This window comes from Podarcis muralis, chromosome 6, assembly GCF_964188315.1.
Source record: "Podarcis muralis chromosome 6, rPodMur119.hap1.1, whole genome shotgun sequence".
Classification (NCBI taxonomy): domain Eukaryota; kingdom Metazoa; phylum Chordata; class Lepidosauria; order Squamata; family Lacertidae; genus Podarcis; species Podarcis muralis.
In genome coordinates, this window is record NC_135660.1 from 99,262,703 (window position 1) to 99,287,269 (window position 24,567).

A 24,567-nucleotide genomic window follows, 5' to 3' on the forward strand; every position below is an offset into this window, starting at 1 on the left:
AAGATCTTTGTATTTAATCCAAACATTATATAGAGATTTTCTAATCACATGATTTTTAAAGCCATTATGGGCCTTTACCTTGTCATACCATAGATATGCATGCCATCCAAACACATTGTCAAATCCCTCCAAATCTAAAACATCAGTGTCCTCTAGTTGTATCCATTCCTTAATCCAGCAAAAAGCTGCTGCTTCAAAATAGATCTTCAAATCTATTTTCTCTTTCTCTTTCTTTCGAGTCCGTTAGTAATTTATATTCGATTCTGGGTTTTTCCCCCTGCCAGATAAATCTAGATAGTGCTTTTTGCCATTCTTTGAAACACTTCACATTATCAATAATTGGGAGGGCTTGAAACAGAAACAACATCTTTGGCAATACATTCATCTTAACTACAGATTTCCTGCCCATTAATGACAATTTCAAACTCGACCAAATCTCCAAATCTCTCTTAATTTCATTCCATAATTTCTCATAGTTATCTTTATATAGATTCAAGTTTTTCACTGACAAATTGACCCACAGATATTTAACTTTTTTCACAAAGACTAGGCCCGTCTTTTCTTGTAATAACTTCCTTTCCTCATTGTCCATAAGGCATAATGTTATAATGCTATTTGGTAGCCCTATATATTGAGTGAAATAACGGATGATGTTTCAAATTGAGTTCTTAAACGAAAAATATATTTTCAAGGGTCTAACCTGCTTCTAGCTTATTGTTGTTAATTGTATGGAATCTCTTCCACAAACGGTAGCTCTCAACACTTAGTGCCAATAGTTTTAGTTGCTCCCTTCAGACACAGAAGGATTAGAAACAGTTCCTTTGGGCTACTTCTTTTAACATGTAGCTCTTAAAATTAAGTCATACCTGTGCTACTTGTGTCCCACAAGGACATACACAGCCCTCCAGCCACCCATAGGAGCCTGCTGGCAACTCCCCACCCCCACCCCCTGGCAGGCAGCCCTAGGTGGTTGGTGGCCTGGGTCATAGGCTGTGCAGACTTGAGTAAGCAAATAGTACTTCAAAAAAGAAAGTCACAAGTAACCAGTAATTAAATATGGGAGATCTTGTTCACATTATTTTAGCAGCATTGTACACCTTTAAATATAAGAATACGGGTCTATATTATGAAAAAGTCTTGCACGCAAACCCACAAAAGTTACCAGTTGGTGCAAACAACTTTTACTAACCCTCTTGTCCAAACAAGGTTATAATCTGTTGGCTAAAAGGGCGGGGGGGGGGGATACATTATTTATTGCAGCATTTCTTCCTGATTATCTGTGCGAAATAGGCACCGACTAAGTGAATGGATATTTATACGCCTTGAAGGATATTTATATACCTTGGGTTTTCCCCCTGTGTAGGCAGCTCCCAAAAGCTTGTGACACCTGGGATCAAATCCTGCAGAACCACCCAACTGACCTGTTAGCCCTCAAATTTGCACATGACACTTATTTCTACTTGGGACATCAAGCCCAGATGAGAGACTCCATTGCTCGAGTCTATCCTTATTGGACACCAGACATTCCTCTTAGTAGGTAAGATCATTTTGCTTCTGCTGCACTCTCTGATTCTACTGCATGCTCAAATTCAAGAACCTCAGATAAGAAATATTATCAGATCTTGCAGTCCAACTTATTTGTTTATTATTTTAAAACATGTTTACCCTACTCTTCAGCCAAAAAAGGTGTCCAGATCAGTCTACAAGTGTACAGTCTAAAAGTACATGTAAATCAACACACCTGGATTTTAGAGAAAGATTCATAATAAGAAGCTCAATTTTCAGAATAACTGAAAACAGAATACCCCCCCCCAGTACTAATATTCTTAAGCAAGCGAGACCCGTGACAAACTGGAGGGCTCCCATTCACTATTCCCATCAGTCATCTGCATCCTCCTCCATGGTAAACCATTCCATCCCCCATGGTTTTGTAAACCCCACCTGACAACTGTTAATCTGCATCCACATAATCCTTTCCTCATTGAGCTGTTTCCCGCCTAAAGTGGTTGTTTGAGGTAAACACAAATGCAAACAGTTCCCTGAGCCTTACTCATACCTCCCTCTTGTGTGTGGTTGGTGCTGTTTGCCTACATAATGGTTGGCACTTGCCTTTGAACTTCAGAAATGGAGGGGAAGATTCTAGAAAGAGGATCTGAAGCTGAGAGAATGGAAGGCTTGTGTGTAAGGTGCCTGGCAGGCAGTGTCAGTCTCCATGCAGCTCCTTGGCCAGTCGGATGCAACACGGAGGCCTTGGGACTGGAGAAGGACCTGCATGCAAATGCCATTCATCCTAAGGAAGTAGAGAGCACCCAGCAGCTCTTTAAAGGCCAGCGTCAGCATCCAGCCCAGGTCCCAGCAGGGAAGAGGAGGACCATGAGAAGAGACAAGGAACCCAGGAGAGCAAGGAGACAGATATGAGGGGAGAAGGCATATGGAAGGGTCTGTGGCTGTTAACTTCAGAGAAGAGAGGAAAGTGTCAGGAAAATAAACTATATAAAGAACCAAACAGAGTAGGTGTCCTGTGATAAAAGGATGCAACCAAGTAAGGGACTCCCTCAAGGGTCCTCTGAGTGCAAGAGACCACCTGGGGTTCTGAGGAACCGGGACCAGAGGAGGGATGGATGGAGCTCACACGCTTTACAGACTGAAGTGAAATTTGGACACATGCTCTCATGTGTTAAGAATAAAGTGTCGATTCCCTGAATGTACTAATTTCTAGTGAGAACCTGTTGTAAATGCTAGTTCTTAGGTAGTTTCATCAAGTAAAATTCTCTTTTTTATTTTAAGGTACTGGATTTTTTGCTCTATAAGACTCACTTTTTCCCTCCTAAAAAGTAAGGGGAAATGTGTGTGCGTCTTATGGAGCGAATGCAGGCTGCGCAGCTATCCCAGAAGCCAGAACAGCAAGAGGGATTGCTGCTTTCGCTGTGCAGTGATCCCTCTTGCTGTTCTGGCTTCTGAGATTCAGAATATTTTTTTTCTTGTTTTCCTCCTCCAAAAACTAGGTGCGTCTTGTGGTCTGGTGCATCTTATAGAGTGAAAAATACGGTATTTATCAAGGTGCTATTAAGTAATCTCATATTGACTGTCAGTTTTTACCTTTTCTGTTTAGCTACTTAAAAGGCATGTACTCCTTTGGACTGATGGAAACCAATTTCTTTGATCGTGCTGAGAAGCTTGCCTATGAGGTAAAAAATAAAAAGGCTGAAATATGGGGTGTTCAAGTTATTTTTTGTGTAGGTGAGCGAGAGAGGTAAATGGAGGTAAGCTGGGTAGTTATTAGGGCGGTTCATTAAAAACTTTTTTTTTAAAATGCCTGCTCCAAAGATCTCATCTTACTATACTAGGGATTATATAGCTATATCTGAAATTTCATGCATATCAGTTGTCAGGGGCTCAGGAGCAGAGGGACAGGAAAGGGAGGAATTAGAGACCGAGGGGGAGGAATCCGAGGGAGAAGTTAGCGATGATAGCCGCCCGAGGTCTCTAAGTCTCTCCAGCGAATCGGAGGATTCACAGAAAGGGGCTCCCGTGGTCAGAGCTAGGGGGTTGCCAGAGGGAACACCCCAGGAAGGAGGGGCCAGAGGGGACTCAGAGAGCAGCAGTTGGAAATCGGGACCAGCTTCCCCACCGGAGAGCAGTAGGGGGGAGGAGTCCCAGGCATCGGCATCAGGCAGCTTTCCGTCAGCGGAAGGACATGAGTCAGGGTTAGCCACGCCTGCATCAGAGAGTGAGGAAACGGTCAAAAGGAAGGTCGGAGGCAGCGCGCGCGCGCCAAGTTCAAATGTACAAGAGGGTGGCGCAATGAGCAGCCCGGATAGGGAGCCAGGTCCTAAAGCCCGCCGAAGGGAGGGGGAAGAGTCCGAGGGGTCCGCTTCCGAAGCGTCCAGGAAGGAAGGGACCCCGGGGGGTGGTAGGACCCAGAGGCGGAAGGAGAGACGGAAGAGGTGGAGTAAGGCTAGAGTCTTAAGCTGGTGTACAGGGGGCGGAGACTCAGACGGAGCTTCGTCGGTCTAGGCTCTAGACGTAGAGACGCACGCTAGGGTTTGAAAATGGAAACTATGCTTCAATAAAGACTTTTGTACAGTTCTACTGGCTAGCGTTGGTCCTCTGTGAGCTGGGACCTGGAGGCAGTCTCTGACAGTAAGCTCCGTCTCAGTTTTCATCAGTTTTCTTCGCCTTAAGCGTCGCTACGGGAGCGAAGCAGGGAGGGAAGAAGACTGGTGCTTTGCGAGCTCACAAGAGTCAGGCGAGATGACTACTGAACAGCAAATAGCTTCCCTGCAAGAAGCGGTGACACAACTCAGCGCGGAGATAATCGCATCCAGGAAGAGAGAAGAAGAAGCGGCTGCTGCCTGCAAAGATCTTCAAGCCAGGTTGGAAGTGCTTGCGAGGCAGGGGCAACCGGGACCCAGATCCGAGGGGATTGGGTTGGGGAAGAGAGGAGGCAGCCTTGTATCTCATTTCGATGGGAATTTACAGCAGTACCCCAATTTCCGAGCAGACGTGCTGTTTGCGCTGCAACTGCTGGATAAAGACTTTAGAGATGAGCAAGAGAAGGTGGGGTTTATCTTGTCCCATTTGCATGGGGACGCGAAAGCATGGCTGCGCAACCTGTGGAGAGATAAGGATCCAGCGCTCCGAAGTGCAGATGCATTCATTAAAGCAATGGATTCCTGTTTTTTATCAAACATAGACATTGACATTGCCCGGAAGGACATACATGGGCTACGACAAGGGAGAGCCAGCGTAAGGCAGTATCATTCCCGCTTTTTTGCATTGGTCAACGCGCTGGGTTGGGATAAGGATTCTCCGCCAGTTAGAGACCTCTTTTGGGAGGGATTGAACCCAAATATCAAGGATGAGATTGCAAGGGGGGAAAGACCCAAAAGCACTCAGCAAGTGGTTGAAAAAGCGCTAACGGTTGGGGTGCGGCTGGAAGAACGCCCATGGAGCAAAGAAGAAGGGCGTTGGGGACGCACACCAGCGAGAGTGCCCCCCCTCTTGCCCAGGGATGCAGCGCGTGCGCAATCCACACCTCCACAGGGAGGGGGCGAAGAGCCGATGGAGATTGGCGGTGCTAGGGCTCACTCAGCAACCAGAGCCTTAACACCGGGAGCAGTCAAAACGAAGCCGCCTAGAGGGAACAGGAAGTGCTATATATGCGACAGTGGACAGCACATGGCGAAAGAGTGTCCCCAGAGGCTCCACAAGCACACTGCAGCTTCAGTGACAGTAATGGAAGCAACTCAGCAGAGAGAACCACAGCAGGGAAACGACGGAGTCTGGCTGGAAACGGAGGCACTGGGGCCCAGCCAGACGAGTCAGTGAAGAAGTCCCCAGAGATTTTGCAGCCCCCAGACCCCCTCCTGCCCAAACCAGTGGTGCAGCTCACCGCATCGCTCCAGCTGCCCAATGGACTCACCTTAGAAGTGCCTATTACGATTGACTCTGGCAGTAATGCAGACTTTATAGGACTGGAGTTCATTCAACAACACAACATAGCGCTACTGCCAGCCACGCTGCCCCTGAAGGTTGTCACGGTGGATGGCAGGGAACTGCTGGGGGGGCAGGTGGTACAGCAGACGCCACCTATGGTGATGCAAATTGGGAATCACCGGGAAGTCATCAGCTTCAATGTCACCCAATTGTCGGACACGCCTGTAGTTTTGGGCATGAGTTGGCTGTACAGGCACAGTCCAGCATTGGCTTGGTACCAATGCCAACTGACTTTTGGCTCCTCCTACTGTGCGGAACATTGCATTATACCTAGCCCAGAAGGGGAAGAGGATGACCCGCAGTTACATTTGGGCACGCTGCAAGCAGTGCCCCTCAAGTATGCGGAGTTTTTGGAGGTTTTCTGCGAGAAGGAGGTGGACAAGCTACCTCCTCACAGACCCTATGACTGCAAGATTGACCTCCTGCCGGGGGCGACGCTGCCAACCGGGAAACTGTATTCCATGTCTGAGGATGAACTGCAGGAACTCAGGGAGTTCATAGATCACAATTTGAAGCGCGGGTTCATCTGGGAGTCGAAAGCTGTGGGGGGCAGCCCAGTATTCTTTGTGAAGAAGCGGGACACGCCCCAAAAAAGACTTGTGGTGGACTATAGAATTTTGAACTCGAAAACCAAGCCCTCGGCCTTCCCCATGCCCAAGATAGACGACCTGCTCGCGACGGTGAGGAAAGGACGCGTTTTTACCAAGTTGGATCTGCGAGGGGCGTACAACCTGATTCGCATGCGGGAAGGCGACGAGTGGAAGACGGCCATGTTCACGCCACTGGGCACCTACGAATACAGAGTTATGCCCTTCGGATTACAAAATGGCTCTCACTGTTTTCAAGCCTTCATGCATCATGTGTTGGCGGGACTCCTTTACAAGAAGTGCGTATGCTTCCTGGACGACATCCTGATATTTTCGGAATCGCGAGAGGCGCACGAGAGGGATGTCAGGGAAGTTCTGCAGAGACTGAAGGAGCACAGGCTGTACGCCAAGCTGGAGAAGTGCCAGTTCGACATGACGGAGGTGGATTTCCTGGGCTACAAACTGTCGGACAAGGGGCTCGCCATGGACAGCGCCAAGGTTCGCGCAGTATTGGACTGGAAAAGCCCACGCAATCGGAAGGAAGTCCAGCGGTTTGTCGGCTTTGCCAACTTTTACCGCAAGTTCATCAAGGGGTTCGCTATGCAGACGGCGGCCATCACCGACACACTCAGCTCCAAGAAGAAGAAATTCATCTGGACGGAGCAAGCGGAGCAGTCCTTTCAGAAACTCAAGCGTCTCTTCGCGTCCGAAGAGCAGCTGCTGCATGTGAATCCCAGCAGACCGATGAGGGTGGAGACAGACGCCTCAGACAGAGCCGTGGGAGCCGTCCTGTTGCAACAAGACCAGCAGGGGGACTGGAGGCCGTGCGCCTTTTACTCGAGGAAGCTCAGCAAGTCGGAGCAGAATTACACCATCTGGGACAGGGAGTTGCTAGCCATCCATGCAGCGTTCAAGGCATGGCGGCACTTCCTTATCGGAGCCAGACACACAGTGCAGGTCCACACGGACCACAAGAATCTGGAGTACTGGCGCACGGCAAGGTTTCTGAACCAGAGGCACATTAGATGGGCAGAGTTCTTCGCGGACTTCGACTTCAAGATAGAGTACATCCCAGGCGACAACAACGTGATGGCGGATGCGTTGTCCAGAAAGCCGCAATACCTCGAGGAGGCGGCACCGTCGGCGGCCAAGCACATTTTCGCACCGGAAGCGTGGGCATGCGCTTCGGCAACCGTGGACCTGGATGCCGTACGTCACGCGCTGCAGGAGGACCCCTTCGCACAAGCCAAGATGGAGGAGGTGCACAAGGGCACAGCGAAGGACGACGAGTTCCAGGTAAGAGACGGGTTACTCATCCGCAAGGGAGCACTCTACGTGCCGGGAGACGACCTCCGCGCAAGGGTACTGCAGCAACTACACGACGCTCCCACCGCCGGGCACTTTGGCAAAGAAAAGACTGTAGAACTAGTAGCCAGAGACTTTTGGTGGCCCAAGATGCGGGGGGAAGTAGCGGATTACGTCTCGAGGTGCGACAGCTGCCAAAGGGCCAAGTCAGTTCACAAACCGCCGGCGGGACTGCTGGAACCGCTGCAGACACCGTTTGAACCGTGGGAGAGGGTGGCCCTGGACTTTGTCACGGATCTGCCCAGTTCGAGGGGAAAGACGGCAGTGCTAGTGGTGGTGGACCTGTTTACCAAAATGGCACACTTCATTCCGTGTGCGAAGGTGGCCACGGCAGAACAGACCGCCAAACTGTTCATAGACCACGTATTTAAAGTCCACTGTCTACCACGGTCTATTCTATCCGACCGGGGGCGACAGTTCATCTCGAACTTCTGGCAGAAGCTGATGGGCATCCTGAACGTCAAGATCAATCTAGCGTCGGCGAGACACCCACAGACCAACGGACAAGCGGAGAGGGTCAACGCCATCATGCAGCAGTACCTGAGATGCTACGCCAATCAGCAGCCTACGACATGGGTAGACTACCTGCCACTCGCCGAGTTCGCTTACAACAATACGAAGCACGTGTCTACGGGGGTGACGCCGTTCTTCGCCAACAACGGGAGGCATCCCAGAACCTTCCCGGGTTTAGAGAGAGTGGGGGAGGGGGAGCCACAGGCAGCGGAAGCCTTAGCGTCAGAGTTGCAGGAAGTCCACGAACAGCTTAGGAGGCAGTTAGAACTAGCAAAGCACGCATACAAACTGCAGGCTGACAGACACAGAAGAGTTGGGGAAGACATACAGGTGGGAGACTGGGTCTGGTTAGCAGCGCAAGCAGTGCCGACCAGATCGTTAGCGAAGAAGAAGCTAGGGCATAAGCAGCTAGGGCCTTACCAAGTCCAGGCACAGGTCAATCCAGTGGCCTTCCGGTTAGCACTTCCGGAGGGTTCCAGAATGCATCCGGTGTTCCATAGATCGGTGCTTACGCCCTACAAAGCACCTCATAGATTTCAGGAGCAAGGCACAGCACCAGACCCGCTCAGAGAAGGGCCCAGAAAGGGGGGGTCGCCAAGAGGGGGGCACATCAACGAGGTCACAGAGATTTTAGACTCGAGATGGGGGGAAGAGGGAGTAGAATATCTCCTCGCCAGAGAAGGTACCCCGGCCAGTGCCAACAGTTGGGTGCCGGACTATGCCTTGGAGGAGCCGCTGCTCAAGGAACAATTTCATGCCCTCTTCCCACACAGGCCCATGCCAGCCGAGTATTTCGACGACTGGCTCTTCACACCCACACTTTCAGCCAGCACATTCCAGGGGTTCGCCTCGGACGAGGAACCGGCACCAGACACACGCTCCCCGGAGGGATCACCCTCGGGGTCTGCCTCAGACCGCTCTTATTGGTGGGACGATCGACCAGAGGAGCAGTGGCGCAGGAAGTGGCTGGGGGGTCCTTGGCAGGCATCACCCTCAGAGGGGAACGGGGGCGAGACGGACATGGACGTGTTGGGGGAGGACGTGGGGTTCGAACACGGAGGCAGAGAGATGGAAGCAGAGGAGATAGACGTCGACGAGTGCACGGAGAACGAGCCGGACCTAGCCGGTTTGATGTACGACACGGGGGACGAACTGTATCCGGCACTCACCCCCGCTACGACGGAGCACCCAGTACCCACACCGGAAGGAAGGGAGGGGGGAAGGGGGGGCTTCGAGGGGGGGATGGATGTCAGGGGCTCAGGAGCAGAGGGACAGGAAAGGGAGGAATTAGAGACCGAGGGGGAGGAATCCGAGGGAGAAGTTAGCGATGATAGCCGCCCGAGGTCTCTAAGTCTCTCCAGCGAATCGGAGGATTCACAGAAAGGGGCTCCCGTGGTCAGAGCTAGGGGGTTGCCAGAGGGAACACCCCAGGAAGGAGGGGCCAGAGGGGACTCAGAGAGCAGCAGTTGGAAATCGGGACCAGCTTCCCCACCGGAGAGCAGTAGGGGGGAGGAGTCCCAGGCATCGGCATCAGGCAGCTTTCCGTCAGCGGAAGGACATGAGTCAGGGTTAGCCACGCCTGCATCAGAGAGCGAGGAAACGGTCAAAAGGAAGGTCGGAGGCAGCGCGCGCGCGCCAAGTTCAAATGTACAAGAGGGTGGCGCAATGAGCAGCCCGGATAGGGAGCCAGGTCCTAAAGCCCGCCGAAGGGAGGGGGAAGAGTCCGAGGGGTCCACTTCCGAAGCGTCCAGGAAGGAAGGGACCCCGGGGGGTGGTAGGACCCAGAGGCGGAAGGAGAGACGGAAGAGGTGGAGTAAGGCTAGAGTCTTAAGCTGGTGTACAGGGGGCGGAGACTCAGACGGAGCTTCGTCGGTCTAGGCTCTAGACGTAGAGACGCACGCTAGGGTTTGAAAATGGAAACTATGCTTCAATAAAGACTTTTGTACAGTTCTACTGGCTAGCGTTGGTCCTCTGTGAGCTGGGACCTGGAGGCAGTCTCTGACATCAGTTAATATCTTGACCCTCCTCCACAAAAATAGCTGTATATTTGGCCATTTCCCTATGTCGTGAAGGCTGAAATTCCAATTCAGTGGAGCAGGGTCAAGATATTAAGTGATATGCATGAAATTTCAGATACAGCTATATAATCCCTAGTGTAGCAAGATAAGACCTTTGGAGCAGGCATTTTCCCAAAAAAAAGTTTTTTATGAATCGCCCTAGTAGTTATGCTAGTCTGGCCCATCAAGAACTAAAAGGAATGATTTTTTTGGCCTCTTTTGAGATTTCCTGGCTTCCCCAGTTTATATTGCCAGGAATGGGCACAGCTTGGGAGATACTGCAGACAATATTTTCATTTCCTTATCTCATGCAACCTCGTTTTGCTATTCTGATATCCTCAGTTTAAGTGACTTCCTCATAGGTGTCAACTGACTCTTTCCAGAAACATTCTAGAATCCTTTTCACCTGCTCCTCGTTGTGGTGTACTAGTCTAATATTCTTCAGTTGCGTCTGGAATGACCTTTCCACCATGTTACTCAACCAAGAGGAAACCAAGCCAAGTGTTATTTATGCTTTTCTAGCAACAGAGCACATTAGCTAACTAGTACAATTTTTTCCTCTTAACCTTTTGTTAGGCTTTAGCTATCAACCAAACAGATGCATGGTCTGTCCACACCATAGCTCACGTGAACGAAATGAAGGCAGATCTGAAGAGTGGGCTGTCATTTATGAAGCAAACTGAAAACAACTGGAAGGTAAAATATATTGCTTTCTGAGGTGGTTGCTCACACACTCTCACCCTGAAAGGCCTGCTCCATGGCACGTTCTTCTGCATAGCAAGTTATCTTCCTATATACATAAAAATGTAAGGCTGCCATCATGCAGTCCAGATTGTAGTACAGTGGTACCTCGGGTTACAGACGCTTCAGCTTACAGACTCTGCTAACCCAGAAATAGTACCTTGGGTTAAGAACTTTTCTTCAGGATGAGAACAGAAATTGTGTGGCGGCGGCGCAGCTGCAGGAGGCCCCATTAGCTAAAGTGTTGCTTCAGGTTAAGAACAGTTTCAGCTTAAGAACGGACCTCCAGAACGAATTAAGTTCTTAACCCGAGGTACCACTGTATTTGTGGTGCCTCGTCACAATCCTGGATTTGCATTAAGTCTGCATGGGAGAGGGGAGTAAAAGAGAAGGCATGTTCAAAATGGCGGTATAAAACAACAATAACAGTTTGAATCAAGCAGAGATTTGAATAAAGGAAACAAAGAGCAGCAAAGTGGCGATTTTAAACAATGGCAGAGGCGTGAGTGAAGGGAACAGGGTTGTGTGCACAGCAGTTTCAAACAAGGTCTGTGGTGCTGTTCTGTATTTCTGAGCTGTTTACTGCCTTGAGATCTTCGGATGAAGGGTGGTATACAAATTTAATTAATAAATCATCATGATGATGATCTGAAGAAGGGAACTGGGGAAAGGTCTGTTTTGTTCGCTTCAAATATTCCATAGTACCTTCGTACAATCTGGTTTTTCACTCCTGGTACCATGTGTTGTCTTCCACATGAAGTTCCAGATTCAGTGTAGTAATTAGAGATAGTTGATTAACAAGTGACTGAACTTGATCTTCTTCAACTGAATAGGTTAATTCACAGGCTTGCTCTTAAGAATCTATTCATCTTGAAAATACAGTAGCTTGTATAAGTGTGTTGTATGTGTGTTTTTGCAAAAGAGGCTGCATGGAGAAGGCATGGAAATAAGGGAGATCTGTGTGCAAGGGAGAGTTTGGAAAAAAAGGAGGATGGAGGAAGTAGGAAATGGGGGGTGAAGGTGATAGTGCTTTGTGTGCTTAGTCTTTGCATGTGGTGGGGGGGGGGAGCTCTAGGTGATTAATGGGAATGGCATGGGGGGTGTAAATGGAGCAAGCCGGAGCGCAGCCACTAGTGTATAAATATCAGCACATCTGATGAGGCTACGCTTTGAGTGCCTTGTCATTCTGAGGTAAGTCAGAGACAAAAGGGCCTTTTCCGATTGTAATTTGGGCTGCTCACATGTATCTTTTGAAAAGATGGGCAAAACCTTTCAGTTTCAGAGAACTTCTGGGAAACCTGGCTAATTTCCCTTATACCTTATTGTTTGAAATAGGGCATTGTGTTGGAACATGTTTTTCATGGAATTTTTAATTCAAACTTTCCTATGGATTTACATTTTTAATAATGAATTAAGCACCACATGTTTTGAGAATTGTTGTAGTTTACTTGTGAGCTGGAAAATCCCTGGTTCACATCTTGCCACAGTCATCAAATTTCCTGTGTCAAGAATTCTACTCATATTGATCCAGAGCAGCTTCCAATATATAGTTAACAGAGTAAAATTTTAAACACATTGCAGTTTTGATTCCCAAAAATATATACCGGGGGCAATTGTGTTTCATCCAGCAGAGCTTTACTGCTGCTGAAGGCAGATGAGCATAATGGTCACAAATCCAATACATTCATAAGAAATCCAGTCGCAGCAGACTTAACTTAAACTTACGAGGGACGCGGGTGGCGCTGTGGGTAAAAGCCTCAGCGCCTAGGGCTTGCCGATCAAAAGGTTGGCGGTTCGAATCCCCGCGGCGGGGTGCGCTCCCGTTGCTCGGTCCCAGCACCTGCCAACCTAGCAGTTCGAAAGCACCTGATAAATAGATAAATAGGTACCGCTTACTAGCGGGAAGGTAAACGGCGTTTCCGTGTGCGACTCTGGCTCGCCAGATGCAGCTTGTCACGCTGGCCACGTGACCCGGAAGTGTCTGCGGACAGCGCTGGCCCCTGGCCTCTTAAGTGAGATGGGTGCACAACCCCAGAGTCTGTCAAGACTGGCCCGTACGGGCAGGGGTACCTTTACCTTTAACTTAAACTTACAATAACTTATAATAAGACTAAAAGATTAACACTAAGCATGCTACATACAGAACACTACGCCAGAAGAAAAGAGAGATAGAGTGAAACCCAGGCTCCTCCTGGCCTCGAGCATGACCTTGAGTGAAAGAGATAACAGAACCAGTTTAAACCAGCTGTTCAGCTTCTCTGAAGGAATAACCTAAACATCAGGAATATTTTTCCTGTTTCTAGGCAGAATGGAACATGGGTAGGCAACCTAAGGCCAGGGGCTGGATGCGGCCCAATCACCTTCTCAATCCGTCCTGTGGACGGTCCAGGAATCAGCGTGTTTTTACATGAGTAGAATGTGTCCTTTTATTTAAAATGCATCTCTGGGTTATTTGTGAGGCATAGGAATTCTTTCTTTCTTTTTCAAAATATAGTCCAGCCCCCCACAAGGTCTGAGGGACAGTGGACCGGCCCCCTGCTGAAAAAAATTGCTGACCCCTGGAATAGAAGCTTGCTTGTCAGCTAGAAACTTCCAGCTTGTATCACACAGAGAAGCTTCCAGAACACTCTTGATCTTGAATCAATTAGAATGGGATCAATACTTTCTTCACCAAAAAATGCAAACTGACATGCTGAAGGTATTGATAGACAAGGCAATATTCTCTCAACCTCAGTCCTTTCCATCAGTCACATGAAAACTGGCCTTCCCTACAGGGTTAGTGGAAAGATTATGGTTGGAGGAGGTCTGTTAGAGGTCACCAGCTCCTCAGTGGGCCAGGCTGAGCCCCGGAGCATCTAAGCTGACTGTCCTTATTACGCAGTTTCCTGTGGCAGCTCAGGACTTTGAGTCCCTTCTGTTTTTGCAGTTCTATGATTCTAGTTTGTTAATCCTTATTTCATATTCTCAGGTCACTGTGTTTGCCAGGTTCCAGTTCTAAGAATGAGATGCTTTATTTAAATTGGCTATTTGTTCCCAAATACAGGAAAGGTTTTTTTCCTCTGGCATGCTTTAATATTTTGCTCTCAAAACCTAATTTTGATCATTATATTGGATCTCTCTATTTTTTTCATTACAGTGGTTCCTCGGGTTAAGTACTTAATTCGTTCCGGAGGTCCGTTCTTAATCTGAAACTGTTCTTAACCTGAAGCACCACTTTAGCTAATGAGGCCTCCTGCTGCTGCTGCGCCGCTGCTGCATGATTTCTGTTCTCATCCTGAAGCAAAGTTCTTAACCCGAGGTACTACCGTATTTTTCACTCTATAAAACGCACCAGAACACAAGATGCACCTAGTTTTTGGAGGAGGAAAACAAGAGAAAAAAAATCTGAATCTCAGAAGCCAGAACAGCAAGAGGGATCGCTGCGCAGTGAAAGCAGCAATCCCTCTTGCTGTTCTGGCTTCTGGGATAGCTGCGCAGCCTGCATTCACTCCATAAGACGCACACACATTTCCCCTTACTTTTTAGGAGGGGAAAAGTGAGTCTTATATAGCAAAAACTATGGTATTACTGGGTTAGCAGAGTCTGTAACCTGAAGCGTGTGTAACCCAAGGTAACACTGTACTAGCCAAGTCTAAATGCTACAGTTTCCCTTAGACAATCTATGATTACTTTCTGATGTTAACATTCTGTAACTTTTTAATGGTAGACCATTAAAAAACTATGTTTAACATTTATTCATCATTCTTCCATCTTTTCCAGGATAGCGACATGCTTGCTTGCCATAACTACTGGCACTGGGCTTTGTATTTTATTGAAAAGGTATGTGGATGCTTCTGTAACTCTCTGGAGTCTGCAAGAAAATCCTTTCAGTGCATTTCATTTGCTGCTATCCTTCCACCTTTCATCCTTTGACTACCCTTACACTTAAGTTCCTTATCTCATTTTAGTTTCTTTAATATATTTGTTTCTCACATTCACACAAAAATTGTTACGGACAGAGAGCATTGACATTTTTCTTCGTATTGGATACCTGACTTGAAGTTTTCTCATACTTGGGAACAAGTACACTACCGCCTCATATTTTGCACTCTCTCATCACCCCCAACCAGTGCAGGAATGTGATAAATTATTCTTTATAGTTGGGAAAACCAGATAGTGATCCATGGTGAGGTCAAAATATTTGCTAGGGTCTTTAAATTCTTTTCTGCCCTGAATGCTCTGCAGAATGACAGGGTGCCTCTTGTGTCTGTTTACAGTTAGAGACTTTAATTAGTGAGAAGCAGTGAATTTGATCTCCAGGCCAACTTCCTTTCCATTTAAGAGCTCAAAGCAATGTCTAATTATTTTATGAACATATAGAACTCATTTGAATACAGTAAAACCAATGGCAACACAGCATGATAACACGTGATAGCCCATTTCTATAGTAAGGTTGTGTCTGCATGTGAGTCACTTGCAATTATCTTCACTAAAATCAGCTGAATGAGGGTTTAGAAAATGAAGTGCTTCCATACCATTCTGCAGCACTGCTCAGGCTAAATAGGCATGAACCTTCAGTAGATGCCATGGGAAGCCCCCTTAGAACAACACATGAAGGAGCAACTCGTGGGTATGGCTTGTGGGTATGGCTATAGAGCATGGTATGGCTTTTCCTCTCCATGGGGAGCTGCACTCCCTTGGGGATAATCTACTCCCAGAAACTGCATTCCAGTGGCGGACAGTACCTTGGGTTGTATATTGCAACACCGAAGCAGCTGTTTCCCTGGGGGCAAAGGGTGGTGACTTTGTAGCCAATGTGCAGTGCCCCCACCCACCAACAAAACTACATTTTCTCTTACCTGCACATTTAAAACATGTTTCAGTTTGTCAGAAATCTGATACAGTGGTACCTCGGGTTAAGTACTTAATTCGTTCTGGAGGTTCGTTCTTAACCTGAAGCACCACTTTAGCTAATGGGGCCTCCTGCTGCCGCCACGCCACCAGAGCACGATATCTGTTCTCATCCTGAAGCAAAGTTCTTAACCTGAGGTACTTTTTTGGGGTTAATGGAGTCTGTAACCTGAAGCGTATGTAACCTGAAGCGTACGTAACCCGAGGTACCCCTGTAGTCTAATTTATTGATCCCAATGCATGGTAATTACAGAAGTTACAATATGATGAGTTGACTGTTTGCAAATGCACAAATAAAATGAAATCCTCCTTGTTCTTGTAGGGTGACTACGAGGCTGCTTTGACAATTTATGACACTCATGTAAGTATGAGCAGCATACTTAACGGACACATGAAACCATATTTGTGCCTTTCCTTCTGCTGTATATAGGCTGTCATTTTCACTCCCCATTAAAATAATTATAATTTCAGCAGCAGGAAGAACATATTTTCTCAGAACTAAGTCCTGGCTTCAAGGGGAATTACACCCTGGTAGGTGTGTATAGGATTGCAAGCTCATGCTTGATTTTACAACATTAGCCAGATGCAACATAATAGATGCAGATTTGATAATCCAGCCTACTTTGTTGCAGAATCTGAGCCAATTTGGTACATTTTTTAAAAAGTGTTTTAGCTCAGAATATACGTAGCTCTGCTTTACAACCTTGATTTTGTAAGATGAAAGCTTAGCTCAAGTGTTTGGGGGGCTGGATAGTTCATCTGCTTTGAACTCTCTTGAGTTTGCACGAAAACGTTGTTTCTGATAGTTGAGATGCACTCTTGTTTCTTCTGAAGTAAATTTGGAAGTTCTCTTCATTGTTGCATTAGAAAGGTTTTCCCTGGGAGTATGTAACAGAAGGAAATAGCTCCTTGTAGAAATTATTGCTCTGGACATTCATTCTGATTGAAAGAAGGCAAACTCAAGGTAGCAGCTTACACAGAGGTACAACTGTCGAGTCTCCTCTGTGGGTAGGAAATTTTCTGTCTCCATTGAGAAGGTTAGCTTTCAGGCAGGGATTTTGCAGAATTGCAGGTTCCCTTCAGAGGCTCCTCTGTGGAGAGGAGCCTTGGGATCACAGAATCCTTTTCATTATTTAATTCATCTCTCACATGAGACTTCCCATTGTTACATGGGGCATTGCTATGGCCAGGTCACAATTTGGGCATTAACTGCACTATGGGTTCTTCTAAAGGAGGTGTGTTGCTGGCACATCCTAGCTTCCTGATCCACATTGGCCTGGCAATCTGAGAAGTAGCTTTTCTATAGTTCTGTGTATGTGAAATAGAAAGCACCTTGTATCTTTATCAACACCCATGTCTTTCTTCCTATCATAAGCATTTGTTGGGCTATTTCAGTCTTCCAAAGATTCTATTAATTTTTATATGTGGTTTTGGATCAACAAAAACAGCAAAAGTATGTGGTGCTCTCTCTCTCCCAATGAGACTTTCTAATCAGTTTTGTGAAAGAACAGTCCCTTATTGAATTAGAAGAACTGGAGATGGAGAAGCAGCAGCAAAAAAGAGTCTGTGTAAAGAGAAGGAGGAGGAGGAGGAGAACCAAACTCTTCTTACATGGATGCTGCTCAGAGGTTCACAAGGGGATGGAGGAAGTGCAAACTTAAGGGGAATATTAGAAATCTTAGAAATCTGGACTGTGAGGCCAATCCAAATTCTGAATGCTTTGCGGTTTACAGATTGCTCCCAGGTGCCAGTTGAGTGGAACCATGCTGGATGTTGTTGACAATTGCTCCATGCTGTATCGGCTTCAGTTAGAAGGTAAAAGAGAAACTCTGAAGAGGCTGTGCTCTTGCCTATTTAGGCGGGCAACAGTTTTCTTTTTATTTTATGCATTTGAATCTCTTTGCTCTAGCTTTCACTCCCTTCCCTGGCTAAACAGAAGAAGGACTGAAAAAGAGCTGGCCTGAGCAATACTGTGCATGAGCTACTATAGCAAATCTCACAATTTCCTTGGCTACTTTTCTCCGCCCCTCCATCTCTTTTGTTTTGTTTCAATGTATTGGGTGCCCAGACCAACTGAATTGGGTTAGAGGCAGCTTCCAGTCAACAATGACTGAGACATGAATCCATATAGCCAGTAAAGGACCCTCCAGACGTCGCTTTTATTGCATATGCCTAGTGATTTGTGTTCAGCATCGTCCTACTGAAATCCCAAAATTTTTCATACAACAAATATTTTGAGAGTTGTTTTTTGTACTACTTTTGATTTGTTGTGCTAGATAGCAATAATGTGGAAGCATTGCAGAACAAACTAAAGCAGAATAAATCAGCCAGTAATAGAGCATTATTATGTCAAAAACATGTTACAGAATAATCTCAAAATCAAATACCACTCTGGAGAAGTCCTAAATGCTTATGTATGAGTATAGACGTTAAAGTACATATAAAAAAGTGTTTTGCACTCAGTGACTTTTCAGCAAAAGCTATGCATCTTTACTCCAAAGTATGTCCCACTATTTCCAGTGGGGTCTGCTCTGAAGTAAATGTGCATGGCCATTTTTTAATATTCTAAGTTGCTTTTTAAAAAACGTGTTAACTTTTCTCCTAGGTCTGAATGTTGGTGACAGGTGGAAAGCAGTAAACCAGCTGACAAAAAAACATGCCAAAGATCACATCCTGGTTTTCAATGATGCTCATATTCTGATGTCTTCATTAGGGGCCCAGGACCACAAAACTACTGATGAACTCTTAGCAACTCTTCATGAAGTCACCCAGTAAGCAACAAACAGTTTTATGAATAGGCAATTTCTTCTTCTTAGGTTTTGCCCCCTTTCAGGGGACTGGGTGGGCACTGAATGCCATGTGAAATCCCCTCCTTAGAGTTTCTACTCAATGTAAAGATGGAGCTGCCAGACTTCAAGAAGATGCACAAAGAGTTGAGGGCAACCTTGCACCTAACCCCTGCCCAACCTTGCTTCACGCTAGGAGAATCTACAAGGAGATCTTTTTTTGTATTTAGAGCCAAGTGGAGCTGAGTGAGACATGCCTACCCTGTCTATCTCAAATGGGGTGCTTTCTCTGCTGCAGGAGGGGAGAGGATTTGGCTGTCACTCTCGTACTTGCTATCAGCGGGTACAAAACAGATGTGTTGGGAAATGGTTAGTTTGCTTATTTTAGATGTATAGCCCAGAAATACCATGAAAGCTCAGCACAAGCACAAGAAGGAAAAAAATAAGCACAATACAGTAAGATGTCGTCTAAATTATGGAAATTTCTCTGTTGCCCAATTTAATGCTAAGCCCTAGCAGGCAAGTAACGCAGTTCTCTCAGAAAGGCACTCAGGCTATGAAGTGGGAGGAAGACCCAAGCTGAGCCTCCCTTACATTGTGCCCTTGCTATCTGAACCCAGAACAGAGATTCAAAAGTGACAGCTTGTTGCTGCTTGAAGATATTGCTTGAAGATGCTTTAAGGTTTACTGTGGCATCCGGGGCGAACTTTGGTAATCTTCTGTAATATGGTGCCCTGTGCAAGGCCAAAATTTTGTGCCCCCAAATGGAACTTCTGTTATTGATCTTCTCAATTTTGCACCCCCTCGACTCAGCACCCTGTGCTGGGGAACCGCCCGCACCGTCCTGAACCCAGCACTGGTGGCAGAAGCATTTGTGGGCCAGAGCCATTTAATCAGATACATAACATGATCACCAAGATGGGTAAATAATGAATACCTGGTCATGGTGCCTTAAAAAACAAACAAACACAATGAGGCCAAAATCCCAAGCAATGCAAGAGTCAATGCTGTGCAATCTCTGCAAAACGGGATACGAAATATAAACAAATGAGTAAAATGCAATCAACATGGGTGTGACCTATTCCCCAGCTAGCCACTGGTGATAAATAGCCATTGCAAGATGGCTAGTGTAAATAAGTGAGCAAGTCAAAGCATTCCAGTACTATCGTGGAACTAAACAATAACCATAGCATTACAGGCTTAATCATCTGTGCATCTTCTGTTGTAATATACAGTATTTCATTGTCTGCCAACAATGTCCCTCCAGAAGGCCAAGCAGGTTGATCTGTATATGAAGATAGAGACACAGTTGAGATACCTGAAAAGGGAACACTTGGAAATCTGCCTGGGGAGCATTTCTTTCTCCCACAACATATTGTGGCGGACCTTAAAGTTAATTTTAATAAGTTTCAGAGGAAGACCTCTCAGGAATTGGAATTGATTAGCAAATTAGATACTGTGGCATTTTGTCCCGTCCATAAGTCCAGGGAATGGCTGGAGCTTCCCAGCATCTCATTATCTTCCATGTGCCCCAAGTGTGTGTCTCCGTGTGATGCTTTTGAGATGTTGTCAGTGCACACCACACCATACTGAAGTGTTAATTAGGTATTATTTTGTCAAACAAAATGAGTGTTGCTTAACAGCTGTATATAAACTGCTTAAAGATATAAACTGATACATCAGGTTGGTGGTGTAAGACCATCCGGCTAAAATAAATCAGCCTAGTTACAACACATTTCCTACAGTAATTACGGTATATTCTGGACCGTTTTGCTAAATAGGTGTTCAGTTTTCTGCCAGAGTTCTGAGTATCTGGATGTGCAAATTCACCAACAACTTATTGGTTTATAAATATTTTGATCTACTTTCTTCGCTTCTCCCTCTCTTTCTCTTCTCCAGGGCACCTGATGAAGACCATGAGCTAAACTTAGTTCCAAAATTAGGGCTGCCTCTTTTGAAAGCATTTGTAGAGTTTGATAATGGCAATTATGACAAGGCAGTGGAATTACTGTATCCCATTCGCTACCAAATTGTCGAAATAGGAGGGAGCAATGCTCAGGTGAGGGAATTTTTTAATGCTCAGTTTGTTGACTGTTCTGTTCATTGTTGGTGGAGTGACATTAAAGCATGAAGAATGGAGGCCAGAGTCGTATCATCAGGAGTGGGTGAGGGCACAGTGAAGGCGTAGCTTCAGCTTTGAAAACAAATTCTAAAAAGAGTCATTGTACTGGGGTTAGTTGAGTACTCCATGTCAGAACTGTTCTGTGATCTTGCTCCATAGATGCCCAGAGCTTGACAGCTTGAGCTCCCCCTAGCTAAAGGTCTGTTTTCCTGCTAGAAGCTGCTCCCAGTCTGCTTCATAGTCTCTCTGTAACTCTACAAATGTAGACATAATAAGCAACCATTCTTTCACGCTGGTTGAAAGACGATCACTGAGGGCAAATGCTGCCACCCTCTGAATGCTATGAAAAGGCAGTTATTAAGCCGCTTCTTAAAAAGCATCTTTGGGCCTGGTCAATATGGCCCAGTCTCAAATCTTCCATTCTTGAGCAAGGTGATTGAGCAAGAGGGTTTTTCAAGGGTTTCCAGGGGTTTAGAGAGTATTTTCAGGCTTTTTCAATGGTGTTCCCAATATACATGATTTCACATGTGATGCCTTGGAACATAACCCCTGCATCAATGAGTAGTTGCCTGAATGGTGCATTTGGAATGTTTGAGTATCTGAAGCATTTTGCATTGCTTGCTCTCCTGAGCCATCTGGTGAACTGAGCCTGTTTCGCAGCTTACACCCATATACCAATATGCAGTCCGATCTTCCCCAACAATTCCCGTCTTACTCTGTTTCCCTGTGATCAGTAGCAACAGGTATCGCGTGCACTGCCTTGACCCCGCGTGATGTCAGCATGCAATGTATGCATTCCCCATGGAGTGTGCACATGACGTAAGCACACCCTGCTGGGTGCATGCATGATGTCAGTATATCCCGCAGTGTGGTCGTGCCGTGCATGCATGCCCCATTGTGTGCTGACATCACCACGGGGCAGGCTGGTGTGTTGCTCAGATGCCCCGTGGTGTGTGCATCTGGTCGTTGTGGAACTTTGTGAGGAGTGTCCCCTTCATTGAAAATTTTGAGGGGCCCCTCCTACTTGGCATGCCTGACAGGTGCTATATAACAGAAGCAAATTGGTATTGTCTGGTATTCATTGATGGCAAAATGAGCCCTTGGTTGCCTTTGTTAAATCACTTTAGCAGCATGTACTTGGAATTTGGGCTGCAATATTAATTTACTGTTCCATGTGGTATTTAAAGGAACTAACAGGCAAGTGAACACAAAAACAGTAGCAAATCCAAACTATAGTTATGGGTAAATGGTTAGCAATTGGGATTTCTCTCCCAATGCCAATCCCCCATAACTTATCTTGTGCTGTTATCTTTTTTCCAGAGAGATATTTTTGCCCAGTTACTGATTCATGCTGCTTTGAAATGTAAATCTAAAGCTAACCAAAAACTTGCTAGGTAAGTGCCACCTTTTGAAAAATACAAATTTCTGATTATTACTTGAATTGGGATGTATTCATAAATGTGGGTGGTGGGTGGCAATGGCCAGTGAAGGGAGGAAGGGTGGAATCTGCCCAGTTGAAGCAATTTTGTTCTATTGAAACTATGGTAGCCCTACCTGTTTATATCCCCTTAGGGGGAATGCGAATGTTCTGATTATGTTAGCCATCAGCTGCAGACTTCTGCTATTGATCTAATAACTATACAGTGGTACCTCTGCTTACATATGTAATTCGTTCTGGAGGTCTGTTCTTAACCTGAAACTGTTCTTAACCTGAGGTACCACTTTAGCTAATGGGGCCTCCCGCTGCCTCCACGTGATTTCTGTTCTCATCCTGAAGCAAAGTTCTTAACCCGAGGTACTATTTCTGGGTTAGCGGAGTCTGTAACCTGAAGCGTATGTAACCCGAAGTACCACTGTAGAGCAACACAGAAATGAGGGTCAGAGTAGGTTTAAATCAGGGGTCAGCAGTGTGCGGCCCATGGGCCAGATCTGGCCCACGAAGACCCTTTTACTGACCCACGAGCCGCCCGCTCAACAAGTCCTCTGCATGCTGTGCTAAACCAACGCAATGCAGTGCGGGGACTTGCCGAGCGGCACCAGAAATCACTTCTGCACATGCCCAGGTGCCGAAAATCACTTCTGTGCAGGCGCGATTTTCGGCATCTGGGCATGCACAGAAGTGATTTCCGGTGCCACAGACATGCACAGATGCGATTTCTGGTGTCGCGCTGCGCTGGTCCGGCCCACAGACAATCTCCGTGGGAGTGATCCGGCCCATGGCTGGTAAGCCTTGCTGACCCCTGGTTTAAATGGTGGTTTGACTGATGCTTTTAAAATGTCACAAGGAGTAAAGCACAGTTGCATTCTGGCTTCCACTCTCTTTAACTTTTATATTAATGATTTGGTGCCTTATTTAGCCAATGCAAACTCCCCCTCCCCAGTAATATTAGGAAGAGAAAGATCTCCATATTTATGTATGAAAATGATTTAGTGATCCTCTCTCTTCCCAACTGGGTCTCAAAAATCTCGTGGAGGTGTTCAACATTTACTGTAAACGGGAAGGTCTGTCTATAAATTACTCCAAGATTGTGGTTTTTGGCAGGCACAATCCTAGTTATAGATGGGGCTTGGATCAGCAGTCTATAGAACAAACTTCTTCATTTAGATATCTGGGTGTACTCTGTAATGAAGCTCAAAGCACAGAAAACCACATGGGCATTGATAAAGTTCTATTACAGGAAGGGAGGGAAGCTGATAGAACCTGCCGACCAGGCACCAAGCTGGTGAAAGCTGCTCTCCATATGCTTATCCTGTAAGAAAACAAAACTCAACCCCCTTTCTCCTTTTTTTAAAAATTCCCCTTTCTGCCATGGACTTTTTTATCATGCCCTTCTAGGCAATTCAACACATTGCCATTGTGTTGTGTTTTTCTCTCCCTTCTGGATGATATATATGGAGATATGTTTCCAGCAGGAAACTCGGAAGAGTGCTCTGGTTCACACCTTTGGTTCCAACTTGCTCCATTGCCCCTGGTTTCTCAGGTATTCCAGGGAGGGTTTTGTCCCCATCCGGCATAGGCCAGGTCCACTACTCAGTCCTGGCACCCAACAGAACTAGTAAGTTTTGAGCTCGCTGACTCAATAGTTGTCTGATAGGGCTGGCCGTCACCTGACTTGCCGGGAGAGAAGCACTTTGAGTGGGGATGCAGCATCACTGTGAGCCATTTTAAACACTCCCCACACCAAAAAAGAAGCAGAAGGGGAAACATTGAGTAGTCTGCGCTTCCTCCCTTCTCACCACGTTCCACTCAAAGCAGAGAAATGTGGTAGATCTTGTACATGACGTTCTGATAACACACATTTCTCTCTTTTCAAAGAGACTTGGAAAGGAGAAGCTAAGCATTATATTTCACTCACACTTTATCTCGCCCTGCTTTTCTGGAACATTAAAAGTGGTTCTGTGTCACAATACCCTCAAGAACCCATTTTGTCATGATTGCTATAATATTACGATTGCAAAATGCTGGAAAAGCAATACAATTCCAACAAAAGACGAGTAGTTACTAAAATTAAGCAAATATATTGAATTGGCGAAACTAACTGAAATAAAAAAAATCCTTCCAGTAGCACCTTAAAGACCAACTAAGTTAGTTCTTGGTATGAGCTTTCGTGTGCATGCACACTTCTTCAGATACACTGGTGAAAGCTAACTAACTTACTAACTGAAATAGTAAGAAATCAATCAAGTGAAAAAATCAGGAGAGAATGGGATGTCTTTCTAAATTATATGAAGAAGGTAGGTTCCCCAAATTGCGATTGGCTCAGTCTAGATTAAAAACTCCACAGGTAAACAAATTATCTCTCCACAAAGTTTAAAATGATTACAGACAACCAAAAATATGAGATTATGGGAACCATGTAGTAGTTGAAGGAAGTCAATTTCCCCCCCTCTTTTTCTCTCTTTTTTTCCTTTTGATATTTTTCTTGTTTCTTTTCCTACTTTTTATTTTTTGTATTTTTGTATTTTTCTTTTTATTACTCATTTTTGGGTACATGTTAGTTAAGGTA

At 46.1% G+C, this 24,567-nt stretch overlaps 1 protein-coding gene across 2 annotated transcripts in view; it reads left to right on the plus strand.

The window, feature by feature from the left end:
• Positions 1–24,567, plus strand: part of TTC38 (tetratricopeptide repeat domain 38) — a 34,822-nt gene that overhangs the window by 7,885 nt on the left and 2,370 nt on the right. For both annotated transcript variants that reach the window (XM_077930806.1, XM_077930807.1), the window contains 9 exons: positions 1,364–1,537; positions 3,113–3,188; positions 10,598–10,717; positions 14,522–14,581; positions 15,975–16,013; positions 17,386–17,467; positions 18,258–18,423; positions 20,338–20,497; positions 21,881–21,954. In XM_077930806.1, coding sequence (XP_077786932.1) covers positions 1,364–1,537; positions 3,113–3,188; positions 10,598–10,717; positions 14,522–14,581; positions 15,975–16,013; positions 17,386–17,467; positions 18,258–18,423; positions 20,338–20,497; positions 21,881–21,954 — 951 coding nt within the window. The remainder of the gene's footprint in view (positions 1–1,363; positions 1,538–3,112; positions 3,189–10,597; positions 10,718–14,521; positions 14,582–15,974; positions 16,014–17,385; positions 17,468–18,257; positions 18,424–20,337; positions 20,498–21,880; positions 21,955–24,567) is intronic.